At 41.3% G+C, this 17,381-nt stretch overlaps 1 protein-coding gene across 1 annotated transcript in view; it reads left to right on the top strand.

Moving 5' to 3' along the window:
* cdh13 (cadherin 13, H-cadherin (heart)) overlaps positions 1-17,381 on the top strand; it is a 267,321-nt gene that overhangs the window by 189,609 nt on the left and 60,331 nt on the right. The window contains exon 9 of the mRNA XM_086108938.1: positions 8,869-9,009. Coding sequence (XP_085965064.1) covers positions 8,869-9,009 — 141 coding nt within the window. The remainder of the gene's footprint in view (positions 1-8,868; positions 9,010-17,381) is intronic.

The following is a 17,381-nucleotide window of genomic DNA, read 5'->3' as shown; positions in this document are numbered from 1 at the left end:
TGGGCCAATGCCGTATACTGTACAGTCAAACTAGGGGTGCCTGCACAAAGTGACTGCTAAATGTCCATTCGGAGGCGGGTTCGACCTTATATTGGGATATTCGCAGATGCGCATAAGCCAGCGCAGCTTGGCAGATTTAAAAACAGTGAGTGAGAGTGAACAGAGCCAATTTGATCACTGCCAATTGGAGTGGCACCTCTCATTGTCTTTAGTGCACTGATCGTCCATGACATGATGAAAGAAAGAAACTGATTTGGTCTATCGAGCTTGTGGACTGTGTTCAAAAGATAAGATAAGATAACCTATATTTGTCCCACACTGGGGAAATTTGCAGTCTGCAGCAAAGACAAAGTGTTTCATTGCACAAAATAAATGTTTCAGAAAAGAACTGTACACAGTTCAATATAAGTGCAATATAAAATAGAGCATTAGCAATATTTTTGTGGAATAAATATAATAAATTAGCAATAGCATAGAAAACGCAGCATGTCAGAGATTTTCTCGGACAAAATTAAAGAAATGACTCGGCACACAGGAAAATTGTCTTCAATATCGGCGGAAGCGGATCTCTGAGAGCGAACGACGGTTAGTTGCTCCGCGATCACACTCGAGCTCCCTTCCCGCCAATTCAGACTTCTATTGTTAAATACAAGGAAAACACTGCCCCCGATATTTGCATACCGCACCCCCGGTCCGGCCCCTCGGTAGTGATTGGTTACCTGTTTTAAACATTGAACCACCAGTACGTTGGCGCCTTTTCTGTCTGGTCTACATTGAATTAACATGTTGCAGACTTTGCGGATGGCCAATGTCGCCTGGGCGCGACGGGTGTTCTCAACTCGTCTTTTGTTGTTCAACCGCTGTTCCCGAATTATTCATTCCCCTTTTGTGACCGAGTTTCGCCCTCTCCCCCGTGATTGCCCACCTGCATTGACGTGCTAATTGTGGACTTCAACAGCCCTCCGGCCAGGTAGCCGGCGCCTTTATGCACAGGCATTTGGGGGGTGCTGGATATGCACCCAAACGTTTCGATGTGCCCAAATTAAAATGAAACTTTATACATGATACAATTTTGCTCATAGATTCCTCTAACACAGCATGAGGTGGCTGTGCTATTTACAATGGTTACAGGTTTTCACGTATGTACGGTATATTGAGAAGGAACCCCATGCTGGCTTCTGTGGACGAATGAGGTAAAGTTGGCCAGAGAAATCACAGATCTGCACTGTGGCCACCTCAATCATTCTTGTCCATATTTATGAATGAAATAGGCCGCAGATTTTGTGTCTGCCTGCACAATTTGGACATATTCACCAATATTGCAAATATCAAAAGTCATGTGTTCTTATTTGGGCCCCCCGCTCAAACTTTCAAAATAATTGTATTTTTTCTTGAGTGTATTTTGTAAATACTGAGAAGGGCATAAAATATTAAGCATGCATCGTACATGAACTGGGAGGTCTATATCTGAACCATTTTTTTCTGTTTTCATACAAATTAAAATTAAGTAGGGTTTCACTGAGCTTTTCATTGGTGTAGCTTTTTTTTTAACTGCACACTTTTTTTGAGATTTGCTGGCCTGAAGCCAAAGTGGAATACACAAGTCTATACCATACGCTTAAAAAACAATGAAGCTGTAGGAGAGAAGCTGTAATGGTGGGAGAAGAAAGAAAATAAAGAACCCACTTGAGAGTATGTTGAGCATCACCTTGGAGGAGCGGTGATTGAGGCTTCTCTTCTACAATTTATGTCTGTTTTGCCGAGCTCCTCTCTAACTGCACTTTTTGAACTATTGTGTTTCTTTTATACCGCTGCAAATGAGGTAGCAAATTGTAGTTTCGCATTTGTGGATCCTTTAACCAACACAGTAGTTCGGCACATCTGGCTAAACGTGCACACACACACACACACACACACACACACATACCTATCATCTGTTGCACATGACAAGAAATATTTTCATTGATGGGGGCAGGTGGAGGGGGAGATTCTCAAAGAATATGGCCTATCCCTGCAAGATGGCCCTTCAAGACGTGCATTCATCTGTTAATAATCGGCGACACACGTGCACCTAATTACATTTACGCCAAAGAGAAGTGGCAGGAGCGGGAGGGGCTGTGGATATCCCCCAGATGGATGCCCGGGGGGCCACCGCCTCCCATTGGCCCCACCCTCTGCATGTCCCTGGTGGTGTGTTATCTTTATCCACCGCTTTCCTTGTGCTCACCCTATCATAACTGAGTTTGGGGAAGAGGCAAAGGATCCGCCCAAAACTACAGGATGACCACATTTATTTGGAACCATAGGGAGTGTTGTTGACCTTCCTACCCCTTAAAATGTGTGTGTCTGTTCCTCAGAGAGGATTTGTTATGAAGGATATCGATTGGTTTATGAAGGTAAACTGCCTCTTGTGGTTCTGTTTAAGATTTCCTCCTGTTATTGGGGAGAATTTACTCTCATCGCTACCAATTCCTTTACCAGCGGTTGTGGCATCTAAGAGCAGTACCCCAAAGAGACTTCTTAACACCGTTTTCTTAACTATTGCTCTAACTTTGGAAATTAATGTCATGCATTTGAGATGTGAAGGCAGTCCATGTTTTCTTTTTTGTCATTTAATGTTTGCAGCAACTATTTTGCCGATTGTAAATGCACTCAATTGCAACGTGTTTCGTACCATTTCTAGGCACAATGAATTCTTGGATTTTCTGTTTTTAACATAGTACGCATGGACACGCACCCGTAAAAATAAAGTGAAGCATAACACCTTTGAAGACAGAGTATATGATATAATTTGCAATAATTCTATACATCCCTGCAATTTTGATTGACTATAGAGATGTATGGCCTCAAAGAGCAGATTTTGATATTTGGTAAACCCCCTGGCACCAAGTCGCCACCAAGGACCACATGAGTAACTCGCAGCCCTGTTCTAAAAATAGCTCACCAGTGATGGAACATCGTGATTTCTGAGCAATGCTATAAAAGTGATCATTTTTCATGTAAACTTGCAGGGATATGGATTTTAGGCATTTTATGTATATATGCTAAATTTGTCATCTGTAATATTTTGGTTTGGAATTTTGACTGACCCACACATCTACAGGAAACCCGGTTCACTGTTCACAAATACATCTATTTGTGATTTCTTTTCCTCTGTGGAACTTTGTCAATGGCAGTGAGTGATTTTTTTTGAATGAACTAGTAAAAACATCGTACCTCAAAAATAGATTTTTGTGAAAAAAAATCTTCCAAGCTTTGTCTGTCATCGGTGTCATCGTTTGTCTAAATTGAAAGGAAACTGCCCGAGATTTGGTGCATCGAGTGACAAGTGGCCGTAGGAGACAAAGTACTCCCTGCAAATTGGATCATGTCCAGCAAGTTGATGCGGTGTCTAATGTGGTATCCCAGCATCTCTCTCCCTCAATTTCTTCTCGTCCTCTTCCTCCCGATCTACTACGCCTGCCTTGCTTCCTCTCACCCCCTCCTCCCTCATTGCTTTGTTCTGTGATCAGCCCTTCCTTTGATGAAATCCTTTCATGGCAGAGTGTGACAGTCGGAAATGTCATTCTCAGATCAGAAGTGTTCATAAGGTTTGCCATATCATGTGGCGTGCGCCACTTCATCCCTCTCATTTCTCAACCGCTTTGACAAACAGAATTTCTAAAATCACTTGTGGCTCAGACATTTGCATCATGCATGGCTTTATGGTTTTTTCAAATAATTTCATACGCTAGAAGCACTTCAGGGACTCGTGACTAATACTTATCTCTATACAATGTAGCATTTTGACAAACAAATTCTAGTTGGTATTAAGACACCCCTTTTCAGATATTAGGGGTATCTTGTAGGCAGATTCATTACCTCCACACCTACGTGTCTGTTTGCCGGTGTGATTTCATTAGGTGTTGGCAAAATCCAAAAGGAGCTGAAAATTGAAGGTGCTGAAATAAACAAGTGTCTCAATCAACACTTTTTCTTGCACTTTGAGAAAATAATCCGTCTTGCTGTAACTCTAGCCCTGAGGAGACGGAAACATCTTTTCACTGCCAGGAATTGGCAGAGACATTATAATTGAGTTGAGACTTGTGAAAGTCTCATTAAGACATTGTCAAGCTCCAGAAGAGACCACAAGCAGTGTGTTTAGACACCACTGAGACTGCTACCATCCCCGAGCCCAGCTCTTTTCCAGCTGGAGGGCAAAAGTTTGTCTGTATACAAGTGTGTGTGTGTGTGTGTGTGTGTGTGTGTGTGTGTGTGTGTGTGTTTATTCATGAAGTGTGTCATGGTGCGTTTGATTCACAGGTCTGTAGAGCACCACCTGCTTTCGCAGCATTTGGTCATTCAACAGCTTCTGAGCTTCACTTATGCCACCATGTGTGACAAACTATTGATAGGAACACCTGTTTATAGTCTCAGGCTACTTCTCAGCCCCTCGCGAGCAGCCACTTTAATGGATAGAGTTTCGGAGATACTACAAGCATTGGGGTTTGAATTGTGTTGCTACATAAAATTCCTGAGGCAGTAAAATCTGTTCAAGGTGTGTTTCTTCCCTTTTATGTCATTCAAAATATTGTAGGAGCACTATCTATATTGTATCTTGATACGGATGCAAAAATGTGAGTGGTGCGTCTATCTCTCTCTTTAAAAAAAAAAAAAAAGTTAAATCGGCTGTGATAATCAATTTTTGTTATAATTTCATGCTATTCCATTTGACACAAATTGAGCTCTACACACACGGCCAGGAACTGTCTGGGTCGAAAAGCAGTGATCTCTGATCGCCCTGGCAATCTTTACATCATGTGCTAATGGAGGTCTACTTGAAGTTCCTTATAGATGGAGTTTGCGTGCATCGAGATTTCCAGCATGAACTCCGGCGAGCCTATTTCTGCTTCAGCAACGTCAAAGACGTTTCCATTGCAGTTGACCCGTTTGACTTAAATCCACGTTGTGAGCTCAAAATGTAGCGGCTTTCAATGCAGTGATTTAATTTTATGGCAAAGACTTTTTCCAATTATTTTTGAGAACTGAGGAAGGAGTGAAACTGCCAATTGGTGTGAATGTGAATTGAATAGTTGTATTACTCTGTCCTTAATCAACTGGCAACCTGTTCAGTGTGGACCCCGCCAGCCAGGATACAGCACCCACAACCCTGAACAAGATAATCAATAGAAAATAATGTATGGAGTGTGACTGTTTCTTTTACAAGAGGTCTGAAACCCAAGCAGGGCTCTGCAGATTACCGGCCTATAAATGTTGTCCAAAAGGCATCCTGGTTTTAAAGCCCGTATGAAAAGCTTCGCGCCATAACGTCAGTTGAAAAATAAAACAAGTGTAAGTCGAGGTGTTCGTAGGTTTTAGATGGACTGCTCTACATTTAGAATGGGCGTTGAAAAATAAAACAAGCAAGAGTTTCCTGTGATTACTTTGAACATATAAGAAAGTCTGTTACATTGAGTCCAATTTTTAGTTTTCAAGGAGTGCTCAATGTAACACTAACATCAGCATGTATTGTATTGTATTGCACAAGATGTAACAAAATGTAATTTGACATCATGGCCTTCAGATGTGTTTTTTTTTAACGTTTCTCTAAAAAGCCCCAAATGATACAGTTTAACATTTATTTTAACACCTTCTTTTAATACAAGAGCAATCTGATTCAAAATCAACTTAAGACTGTTCATTGTTTCAAGTTTTATTGTAGTTTTCTCTCCAAAAATAAAAATAAAGCAAAGACCAGCATGATTTTGTTGTGTTTTTGTGCATGTCAAAACAGCTGCAGCAGCAAAAGCAAAACAAAACAGCCAACACTCAGAAAGCTGAACATTTGGTCCCTGGGCAACTTGCTCTCTGAATTGAGCAGGTTGCTGGGTTCCAGCCAGAAGCTGGTGAAAGCTGGTGACCAGCTGGAGCCTTGCTGGTGTTACCAGCGACCAGGAGAGCAACAATAGCACATTGCTGGGTGCCTTTGGCTCATTTGGTAGAGCGGGTTGACCACTCTTCAAAGGTTCGACTGTTTGAATTGAGGCTATTTTGCTCTCGTTGATGTCACCATCAAGAACAGCACACACACACACACACACACACACACACACACACACATGCTCACAACTGCTCTATGCTGTTTATTTGTGTTCATTTATTTTCTGAACAGAGTTGATGCTCTCATATACATTTGTTGAAAAAAATAAAACACTTTCTTAACTTTCATGACAAATGCAGAGGGCTACATCAAGATGTTATGAAAGTTATTTTTGTACCATTGGAATTTATAAAAGCAAATTAACCACTAGGAATATAAAACGCTATAACATTTAGACTTGACCTTTGATGAGTTACTTGTTAGCTTGCCAGCATTAGCAACTAACATTGGCAGCCAACTGCATTGCCTCATTTCTTGGGTTATCGTATCTCAGGTTCATGGCGATGGCTTCAGAGAGCAATGTCTGAAGCATCCTGTTGGAATGCTCGAGGGAGAATCACTGCAGAGTATATTGTAACAGAGGTGTTAGCTCTACCACAACCAAGCACCTGTTTTTTGCTCACTCCTCCAAACATTCCTGCCAGGAATGGATTCCAGCAAATAAAGGGATTATTCGGGTTGCAATCCTCTCACTTCACATTTCATTCCTCGACAACATAGGCACAAGCTCCAGGAAAGACATCTTCCAACACATTTGATTGTATTTGAATGTAGAAGGATAAGACATCACTTTGAATGTGAGCGTAAATTTATTTTATTTTGCCGTTGATGTTTTGTAGCAATAATGACAGCAGCAAATCCTGTACCTCGGATTACTCTGGGTTTTGAAGTATTGAGGAAAGTGACATCTATGGTTAGATTCACTAAATCATAATATGTCGACAGATGGACAGATTCAGTCGATAGAATTTATGCTTTTTCTCAAATACATCCACTCAACTATAAAGAACACCTTTTTATTTGGGCCAAGTGCAAAGACAACATGCACATTGCTGTTTCTACACAAATAGAATGCTTAAGAAAGGAAGAATTTACATGACCAACAAATTCAGATTATCATCATCGCGAGCATTTTGAAGAATCTGGTTTTTGCAGGATAATGGAGAAGGATGTTTTACTGGCTACTCGGATTACTGCATCAGCACTTTCTGGAGGAGGATTAGAATGTGGACATTTTTGGGATGTAATGGATTCCATCTTATAGTGGTATACTGCATATCATTTTTTTATTGCCATTTTTACTGTGAGTGTTTTTTTAACTAGTGTTGTGGGGCTGTAAATCAGGCTTGTACTGCATATTGGAAAACCAATATGACTGTGCCATTTGTGAAATGTGGTCTGTTCAGAATGGAGACGGTATGAATTGGATGGCGAGTGTTATCTCATTACATACATTAAAAAAAAAATTCCTCGTCTCACCCCCCCTCGGGTGGTGTCCATCCCTCATTCAGCTCGGGTCCTCTACCAGAGGCCAGGAAGCTTGAGGGTTCTGCGCAGTATCCTTGCTGTTCCCAGCACTGCACATTTCTGGACTGAGATGTCCGATGTTGTTCCCGAGATCTGTTGCAACCATTCATCTAGTTTGGGGGTCACTGCCCCGAGTGCTCCGACCACCACAGGCACGACTGTCACCTTTACCTTCCAGGCTCTCTCCAGCTCCTCTCTGAGCCCTTGGTATTTCTCGAGTTTCTCGTGTTCCTTCTTTCTGATGTTTCCATCACTTGGGACCGCTACATCCACTACAACGGCTTTCCTCTGCCCTTTATCTATGATCACAATATCTGGTTGGTTCGCCATTACCATCTTGTCAGTCTGGATCTGGAAGTCCCACAGGATCTTCGCTCTGTCATTCTCCACCACCTTCGGAGGTGTTTCCCATTTTGACCTTGGGGTTTCCAGTCCATACTGTTATCGCATGGGCGAGATGCGATAACATTTTATATATATATATATATATAATTATTTTGTTTTCTAGTTGTTTTCCACTGAAAAGTATGTAATGTACAGTACATTACATGCAGTTACAGTTTTACAATACATGAACATACTTTTATTTATGTAATTGCATAAAAAAGCATATTCGTCCAGTCAACTCAAACAATATCTATTTTTTGTCCATCCATCCATCCATCCATTTTCCAAACCGCTTGATCCTCACTAGGGTCGCGGGGGGTGCTGGAGCCTATCCCAGCCATCTCCGGGCAGTAGGCGGGGGACACCCTGAATCAGTTGCCAGCCAATCGCAGGGCACACAGAGACGAACAACCATCCACGCCCACACTCACACCTAGGGACAATTCAGAGCGTCCAATCAGCCTGACATGCATGTTTTGTCCATTTGTATATATATATTTAGTGAAAGATGGTCATTTTCAGATGTATGAATACTCACTAAAAAACAAAAAAAGCAGACAGTGCAGCTGCACTCGGCATAAAAAACATTGTATCCTGATTTTCGTGCCAATGAGCACCTTAATGTGCTTGTTTGGTAATTTGGTTCATCTCTCTGCGCCATTCTGGGTGTTCTGGCCGACCAAGGGTGTTTCCTTTGACATTCACCCGTTGCACCTGACAATTTGTTGGCTGAAAGTAGTCTACTAAAATTAGGTCTCTTGGCAAAGGGAATGTAACACAATTTTAGTGAATTTGATCCAGATGACGACAGATTCTGCGCTCCATGAACATGTGTGGCAGACTTGCACTGGGAATAAAAAAAGATCCCACAAAATGTTTTCTACCAGGGGCACATAACCAGCGAGTTGTGAAGAAATGACATTCCTTTCTCATGTAATAAAACATCTCGATAATATCCTGTACCTTATAGTTTCCTATTCCTGATTCTCGCTTTTATCCCACTTGTCTAATTTCTATCACTCTTTGTTTTCTAGACACTGCCAACCACCACGTATGAGCTTGAGATTGTTGCCAAGGACATGGCTGGAAGTGAGGTGGGCCTGACAGGAACAGCCACGGCAACCATTACAATTACAGACAAGAACGACCATGCACCCGAGTTCACGCATCCGCTGGTGAGAAACACTGATTTTGGACCCCGTACCTCCCCCGCCCCTCACCACATTGCTCTTGTACAGTTTTTTTTTTTTAACCCATTACAGTGTAGATGCTCTGCAAATAGTGAGGGAGTTGTTGATCAAATGCACAAATGGAGGTCTAACTTCTGATGCAGGTTGCAGGACACTTCAACATCCTGATAAACAAGATTGAAACCTGTTCTGGTTGTTGGGGATTAATTTGTCATCACTTTTTAAAACAAAACCACTACTGGGTCCAGTAGAATTGTAGTACTGCAGTTGACTAACAAGTTATCGTTATATCTGCTTTAGTGATTGAAACATCAAAATACCAAAGAATTCCATAAAGTTAGGATACAGAACTGTCATCCAACAAGACTACTGCACTGTTATGCAACAAATTGTTTATAGCGTTAAGTCATTTATGCTACATTATGCAACTTTAGAGGCCTTCCGACACATCTACACGCTCCTTTACACCCACTCAAATGTATATCGGGATGACATTGACCTTGCTGTATGAAAAAAATAATAAATACCAAATAAACCCTCGAGGTAAGGCCAACAAGAATCACAGAGTCTACAAATCATCTAAGAAGACATCTTATTAATTGGGTAATATGGGTGCACAGGCAAGATAAAGGAATCATGAGCAAGAGTGGGAGTAAGCATGTTCTCTGTCAATGGTGGTTTATTTAGTTAGCAGTGCCTCGAGGCATTTGCAAAACAGAATAAATCTGCCTGACGGCCATAATCTTAAATAGATGGGTTCTATTTATTTATTTATTTATTTAAAGCGTACGATCAGTGCTCATTTTTACACCTAATGATGTATGTGTCGATAGCCGCTGCATGCTGCTGCCTGCGCCCCAAGGTGCAGTTGCAACATTGATGTTGTGTGGTTGTTAATGGAAATGCCCTTAGATGCAATCTGTTTTTGAAACTTATCACACTTTGCCCCAACCAAACCTCCCTTGAAGCCCTCCCATGATGCATTTGGATGTCAGGGGCACTTGTAAGGAGCACAGCTCAGACGTGAAATGTTACAGCTCAGAGGGCTTAGCAGGGCCGTTCAGAGTGCACCATGTCCATGTCCCAGTTAATGTTCTCATTTCTCACTGGGAAGAGAGCCGGTTAACAGCATAGAGAAATGGGCTTTTTAAAAAGGAAGTGTTTGTTGAAGGTGCTCTCAGATCCCTGTATAAGTCCTTTCCCAGACCCCAATGGTTTTCAACCTGCCCATGAATTATAAATGACATCTCAAGTGACCACCAACGTACTGCAAGTTTATTTGCAAGGATGTTTCTGTGCAGGATTTCTGTTTCCACCCAAGCTTTAACTCGTTGAATCATTCATCACCTCATTCCAGTACGGACTTCCCAGAATTCCTTCTTTAAGTTGAATTCTGTGTCTTATTCAAGACCTTCTAGTGACCAAATATAAGCTTAAAACAAAAAATATGCTTCAGCTTATACTGGATGCCAAAGTCGCAACATAAGTAGGAGTCCCAAAAATATTCCCCGATACTACAATCCAGGGGTGTCGCTCATGTCAACTGATTTTAGTCGCGGACCACATTCTACTTACGGTTTCCCTTGGAGGGCCGTTCTGACTGTTAATTTTGTGAAACCATATCAATGTTTAATCACCTCCATATATTACATACACAGCACACAACAAATTGATGGATACCGAGTTTTGAAATCAGAAGTCAAGAATAATGACTTGTTTTAACATTGTTTATGTTTATGTAATAAGGGGCTTGGAAACGGGAACGTGCTTGCACTATCTCCACGTTATTATGGATGACATATGACAATTTGAAATTTTGGTTCAAACTTAAGCAAGTATCATGGATATGACATGCTAGATTTGCTTTCGCGGGCCATGTAAAATGACGTGGCGGGCCAGATCTGGCCCCCGGGCCTTGACTGTGACACCAGTGCTATAGTCTATTGTTATGTTCAGTGCGTGGCCTCTTGGGTTTTATACTGTGTTGAAATTGTTTGTTACTCATACTGCACTTAAGTAGATATTGTGAGTCCAATTTTAGCTGAGACTGTTACCAAACCAAATGTTTAATATTCACTCACCAAGTGTGTTTCTGCAGGTGGACCTTTCTAACCTTTCCATCCCACATGCAATCTGTGATTTTTAAATTGTTTTCATATTATCTGTTCCTCCACAAGAACATACTGATTCTCCACGTTCCTTCTCCCCACTTGCTCGGTCTGCACATGTCAGCCCTCAGTTGATTCCGCACAATGTTTCACCGGGCCTATTTCCCTGAGCTCCCCATAACAAGGTGGTGATGGACCTTATCCCCCCCTGTCACTCAACCTTAATGACAACAAGACTGTTTTTTCTCTCGCTCTTGCTCAGACCATTCTTTCTGCCCACAGCACTTCACAATGTTCTCACCTATGATGGCCTGACAATATGCTTTCCCTGCAATCCATCTGTCCCGTGGATAAAGACGTTAGCAGTGATGGATGTTAGGCATTATGTATGCGGCAACAGGGGGCTGTCAGTGCAGGTCTTTCTTCGGGAATGGCTAACGCGGATTTCACGGATTTGTCTGGGGAGTGTGTGATTGCTTCAGTACATACATTGCTGTCTCTCTGTGATGTGAGGGCACATTTGACCAGAAAGCATCTTAAAAAAAAAAGAGCCAATAGGAAAGGATGTGTGGGCAATGTGAGTTATATATAGCATGGCATATATTTCCGTGCGTGTGTGTGTGTGTGTGTGTGTGTATGTGTATGCAGTCTCCAGTATACTCCAGTCTTTCTTCTTCTTATTCGTCTTTTCCTTTCGGCTTTTCCCTTCAGGGGTCACCGCAGCGAATCAGTTGTCTCCATCTAACCCTGTCTTCTCTCACACCAGCTACCTTCATGTCCACACGTACTCCAGTCTTTCTGCCAGTCAAAATTGGCCCAAGCTGTGGTTTCAGGATACTCCTTCGAAAATAGGGATGGAGTCGGTTTCTGCCCCAGCATTCATGACTCCATTGGGCTGATTTGTTCTGCTTTTTCAAAGAGCAAAAGTATAAGCTGTACGTCTATGAATAGCAAGGTCGAGCTATGCAAATACATTTGAGGCAACTTCCACAGTGACAAGCTACTTAGCCTTCTGTGAAATGAGATGCAACATGTATTGCTGTGTGCTGTTATCCAATGTAAATCACTTAGCTGTGTCGTGGAGTTATTTTATACTTGGTATTAATCTGACTTGAACTTGTTCTGAAGGCTGTCGTGTCAAATTGGCTTTGCCAAAAGTCACATTCATCAAAAAGCTTTTTATCTAATACAATATACAGTAGGTGTCTTCTGTCTCTCTCAATCTCCTTCAATTATGTTTAAATTAAAAATAAAAACAGAGGGATACTTGGCAGATAAATTGTAGGGCCTCCACAGGTTAAATGCACACAGGCTTTCTGAGACTCATTTCAGAGGTTTTTGCGCCTGCTACACGAGTGATTTCTTTGTCAGAATGCCCCCTAAAAGCAACTACTTTTAGGGGGCAACTACTGACTTTGCAAGACAGCTGCCCTTAGGCTTCATCCGCGAGAGGCGACTGGCAGTCGTTTTTTTTATATCCGTCTGCACTGGATGCACGCGCGTTATTGGTGCTGCAATGCGCTTAGGTCACATATGTATGAGATGGAGGTAGTCAAAGCAAGCTCTGTGCTACTTACACCACAACCTGCTAGATAATAACAAGCTTCGCTGGATAATAATGTGCCATAACACGTTACAGATTTGCTCTTGAGTCATTAATCATCACCTTCATGGTGGTAAATAAGCTACATAAATATTCTTCTCACGAAGGGATGACAAGAAAAGATGGAAAAGCCATGCTAACTGCTAAACTAACCTAAGACTGACACGGATAGCGCGTTTAACACCGGAATTAAATGCTTGTGGTGGTCGAGTCCACTTTTCACTGATGTCTGGCTGGAACCGCGTTAAGGTGTAGATAGAACATCCAACTTTGAAAACAAATATAGCAGGCAAATTAATTCAATGTCTGAACTACAAGAGAAAATCCACTCGCTAAACAGAATTGGAAATCAATTACGGTAAACTACGCTATACGCCACCCAGAAGGAGTGGCCTATCAGCTTAAAAATATATTAAAATCGAAATCAGCTAAAATATTTATGAACGTAGTAAGATTATTTGTATGTTTTCCCAATAGAGTCCTGAGTTTTGATTTCAACTTTTGAGGGCTGCACAATTAATGTTCGTTGTTGTTGTTGTTTCATATCAATTTGGCTTTGCCTCTTGACAAGAAAATACAATTCACTCTTATAAACGATGCAAATTCAAGAAATCAAAACTCATGATGATATAAGATAAAAAAGAAAGAAAACCAATTATTCATCTGTGATATTGTCATTCTTATTGAAAACCCTTGCTTCAATTCCCTGGGATTAACATGCAATAAATAAATAACTAAATAAAACTTGCTCCACGAAATTAGAAAGTTGACCTTCAAATGAAGTCGTTGATTTGCAATACTGCTCGGCAAAGAAAATAAAGAATATTGTGAGTCTTTAATTCAGTTTAATTCAATCCTGTCCCAGTTCACTCTGCCTCATTCTTTCTATACCATCAACCAAAAGGCAGATAACCAAGCAATGCATTTTATATCCAATAAGACGTATAAACCGATATATTGATCCAACTTAAGTCATTCTGAACTGGCCTAACCCCAGCTTTTTTGCCTGGTTTCATGCGGACCTTTCCACTGGGAATTTAGTAGTGCGGCGTTGTCAACCCCATTCTTTGTGTACGTAGTGAAAGGCAATGACTGTAGAATGGAGCGTTGCTATGTCCAACTGGGATGTCTGCTGCGATGGCAAGTCACCTTGAATTGAAACGTATTTGATCAGCTTGCCAGGGGTCACCAACTCCAGTCCTCGAGGGCCCCGATCCTGCATGTTTTCGATGTCTCCCTCCTCCAACACACCCGATTCAAATGATCAGGATCGTTATCATGCTTTTGCGGAGCTTCCTGATGAGCTGATTTGATGCAAAGGCCCTCATTTTATTGCGAGAGAACAGACCTGAAACATGTGACAGGCAAACCATGTCAGTTGGCCAAGAAACACCCATTAAGATCCCGTATAAAATATCGCAGGCAATTCTCTTAGCAGCGTCAATGAGGCAAAGAGCAATTAGTGTTACTTGGGAAAAGTGACAGATGTGCTTCTTCTTAAGATTCACGTCTCTTCTTAATGTATTTTGTCAGCATATTAATGTTGATGTTAACAATGTTCGAATGAAATTATGCTTTGTCAAAGCTTGTTTTGTTTTCAGACCGCTGCCAACTTTTTTTTTTAAATGAATGTTCATTTGTTTGCATCGTTTTAGAACTAAACGTAAGTCAAGGGCAAACATTGCAGCTGTGAATTTTTGGCTGCTCCATTTGCTCCACGAAATAGGCTTGTGTTCTGTTCCCAAAAATCGCATTTAGAGATTAACATCCGACCACATCTCTGTCGAGGGTACCCCTCAGCTTCAGTTCAATGAAAGACTTTTTCAGACTATATAATTGTATTTGAAATCAAATGTAAGACAGACTTCCTAATGTTCCCAATGATCCATCTTGTCGGAAGTTGCTCAAGTCCATATATGACGAGCATCTGGTCTTATGAGTCCCGACGAAAATCACATCCCTGTTTTATGCTGTTGCGAGTGTGAGATGTGACCCTGAAAGTCAGTCGGATTTTATTTTATTTTACTTTTACAAGTTTCATTTATTTTAAGATTGGAGAATATTCGCAATCATAAAATTCTTCTTATCACGTGTTCATACGAAGTAGTTTGAAAGACGTATTTAACACATTTTAATGACAATTAAGACAATGTTTTGTGGTTCCTGGATGCAATGCCTTGGAAGACCTTTTAAGGATCTGAAGGAATCTCGCTATCTTGGCAGAGGAGAATGATTATCTCCTTCAGAATGTCCTCTTTCACCTGGGTACAAGGCTGCAATGGATAGTTGGTAAACGGCCATGTTTTTTGAGCTATGTGTGCTGCCAACTCAAAGTCTGCAGAATTTCATTAAACACAGGCTTAGCGGATATACAGGTAGATTTTCATCTTTTCTTTGAATATGCATTGTCAGTGTACCTGCATGCATTGTCATGTGAGCCATGCAGGTACACATGACATAAAGCTTCATTTTAAATGTACTAAATTGGACATCAGGATTTTTATTCAGCTATACAGTAATACGATTTTAGAATGATCTTCAATTCTGAAAGTTTTTCGAAAACCTTGACCCTGTATGCGGGGAATAGGGGCTGAGTCCAACTCTAAATGGGGAAAATGATCAAATCATTAATAATTACTATGGGGGAGGAAGGGGGTGGGGATTCAAAATTTGGGGGGATGATTAAGATTCCGTCCAAAAAATGCAAATAGCAATAGCACTTTTTAGTGACTCACAGTGGAGCCGGGAGCTCGGGGGACAGTAAAGGGTGACTTGCCTTGATGTTGCCCTCCCGTATCACGTCGTGAGAGACTGTAACTTGAAAGTCTCGATGGTTGACTCAGTGGGAGGGCCAACTGTGGCAAAGAATGTATCCTGAAGTCCACAATCATCTCCACGGTCTTGAGCTTGTTCAGCTCCAGTGCGCTGAGGTGCAGTCAGTCATGGAGAGAGAGAAGAGCAGCAGAAAGTGGCTATCTTTCCGGGAGATCCGGTGCCGATTATGCGTGTGGATGAGTTGGTTTCCGCCAGCCTCATCTGCTCTTTCCTGCATGTCAGGAAGCTGTAACTCCAATGGCAGATGACAGGATTATATACTGAGATAGAGGAGCTTGGAAGAGAGGAATTCAGAGAAAATGGTGTGGAGCGCATCGGAGAAGGCAACAAACAGGATCTTTGTCTCGGTCTTTGAAGGTGTTCCAGGATGAAGTGCAGACCCACGTTGAGCGCATCATCGACTGAGCTATTTGCTCAGTAGGTAAACTGCAGGGGGTCCAGCAGGGTTCTTTTGACGCTCTTCAGGCAGCTCAACATGAGGCGTTCCAAGAATTTCATGACAACAGATGTCAGAGTGAAAGACCTGTAGTCATTCAGTGCCAAAATTGCAGGTTTCTTGGGGACTGGGATAATGGTGGAGCATTTCAAGCATTCATTAATTCATTAAATCTGTTTTAGTCTTTTTTTTTGTGGTGTGTGAAGATTATAATCTTGCTTTGAGTCTTGTTATATGCTCTGTCTTTATTTGTTGTTTGACCGTTTTTGTTCAAATATACCGGTTATGCTTGTAGCACTTTTTTGGGGTAGCAAGTAGTCTACTGCGTTCCTATTTCTAGACAGATACTTATCTAAGAAAATTTTATCTGATTACTAATTCCCTGCATGTTTTTTGTTTGCTCTTTTCCTCAGAAAATATGTATAAAGTATTTTCTCTTTTCTTCCATCTTGGATAATTATAAAGTGGGGGGGATTAGACTGGTGTACCAGGGACCCAAGCGCAAGGGTGCCCTGTGCTTTTTTCAGGCTTTTCTTTTCTTTTTCCCTCATGCATCAGTTTTGAAAACTAAAGTCATAAATAAGATACACTTTGGGGGTTTTTTTATGTTAAAATTCATTAGAAAGGTTGTTTTAATAAAATTCAAAGGGTCTGACTGAGACTACCAATAGTCAATTTGTAACAATGCTCGAGCAACTCATTTGTAGCTGCACAGTCTTGGAGAGGACCTGATTTAGCTCTGGATCTGATACTTTTTGTGAGAATGCCCTATGTACTAAGAGGTGTCAGATGGAAGATGATGGAAAACAACTCAGTTGATGACATATTAAGATTTGAAGACAACCATTGGGTGTCAGGACCAACTTCCAGCTGGCAGGAGTGAAGTTCCAATCTACTTTTCGCAGAAGAGGCTACACCGTTAAATGCAAACCACTCATTAAAAGAAGTCCAGAGGCAAGGCTGAAACATTGTGGGACAACATTTTATGTACTGACGATCCAAGTGTTATCCTTAAACCAAAATGATGTAATGTCTAATGCTTCAAGATAAGAAAGTATCTGTTCATGATCCCAAGGAAGCTTGTCTGTTAAACACAATGAACAGAATATCACGGCAAGGGCTTGCTCGGCTTCTTCCTGGACGGGCCTCTTCATTTCAGTGATAGAAAGAGCAGCATTGCCTCATAAGGCTACAGGTATATAAATATATATATAAATTTTAAAAAAAAGTTGCAAACAAACTCTTAGGAAGATCAGTTATCATGCACAAAAGCCATGACCCAAAAAGTTAATTGGGCAAAGAAGTTGAGAGTTTTAGGCAGGCCAAGTCTCTTTCCAGACATAGCGGCATAAAAAGGCATGTGCAGTTGCACCAA

Source organism: Hippocampus guttulatus, chromosome 4 (assembly GCF_054856545.1).
Source record: "Hippocampus guttulatus isolate MCC_2025c chromosome 4, RoL_Hgut_1.0, whole genome shotgun sequence".
Lineage (NCBI taxonomy): Eukaryota > Metazoa > Chordata > Actinopteri > Syngnathiformes > Syngnathidae > Hippocampus > Hippocampus guttulatus.
Note: the sequence above shows the minus strand (reverse complement) of the source record. Positions and strands in the feature narration are given on the sequence as shown.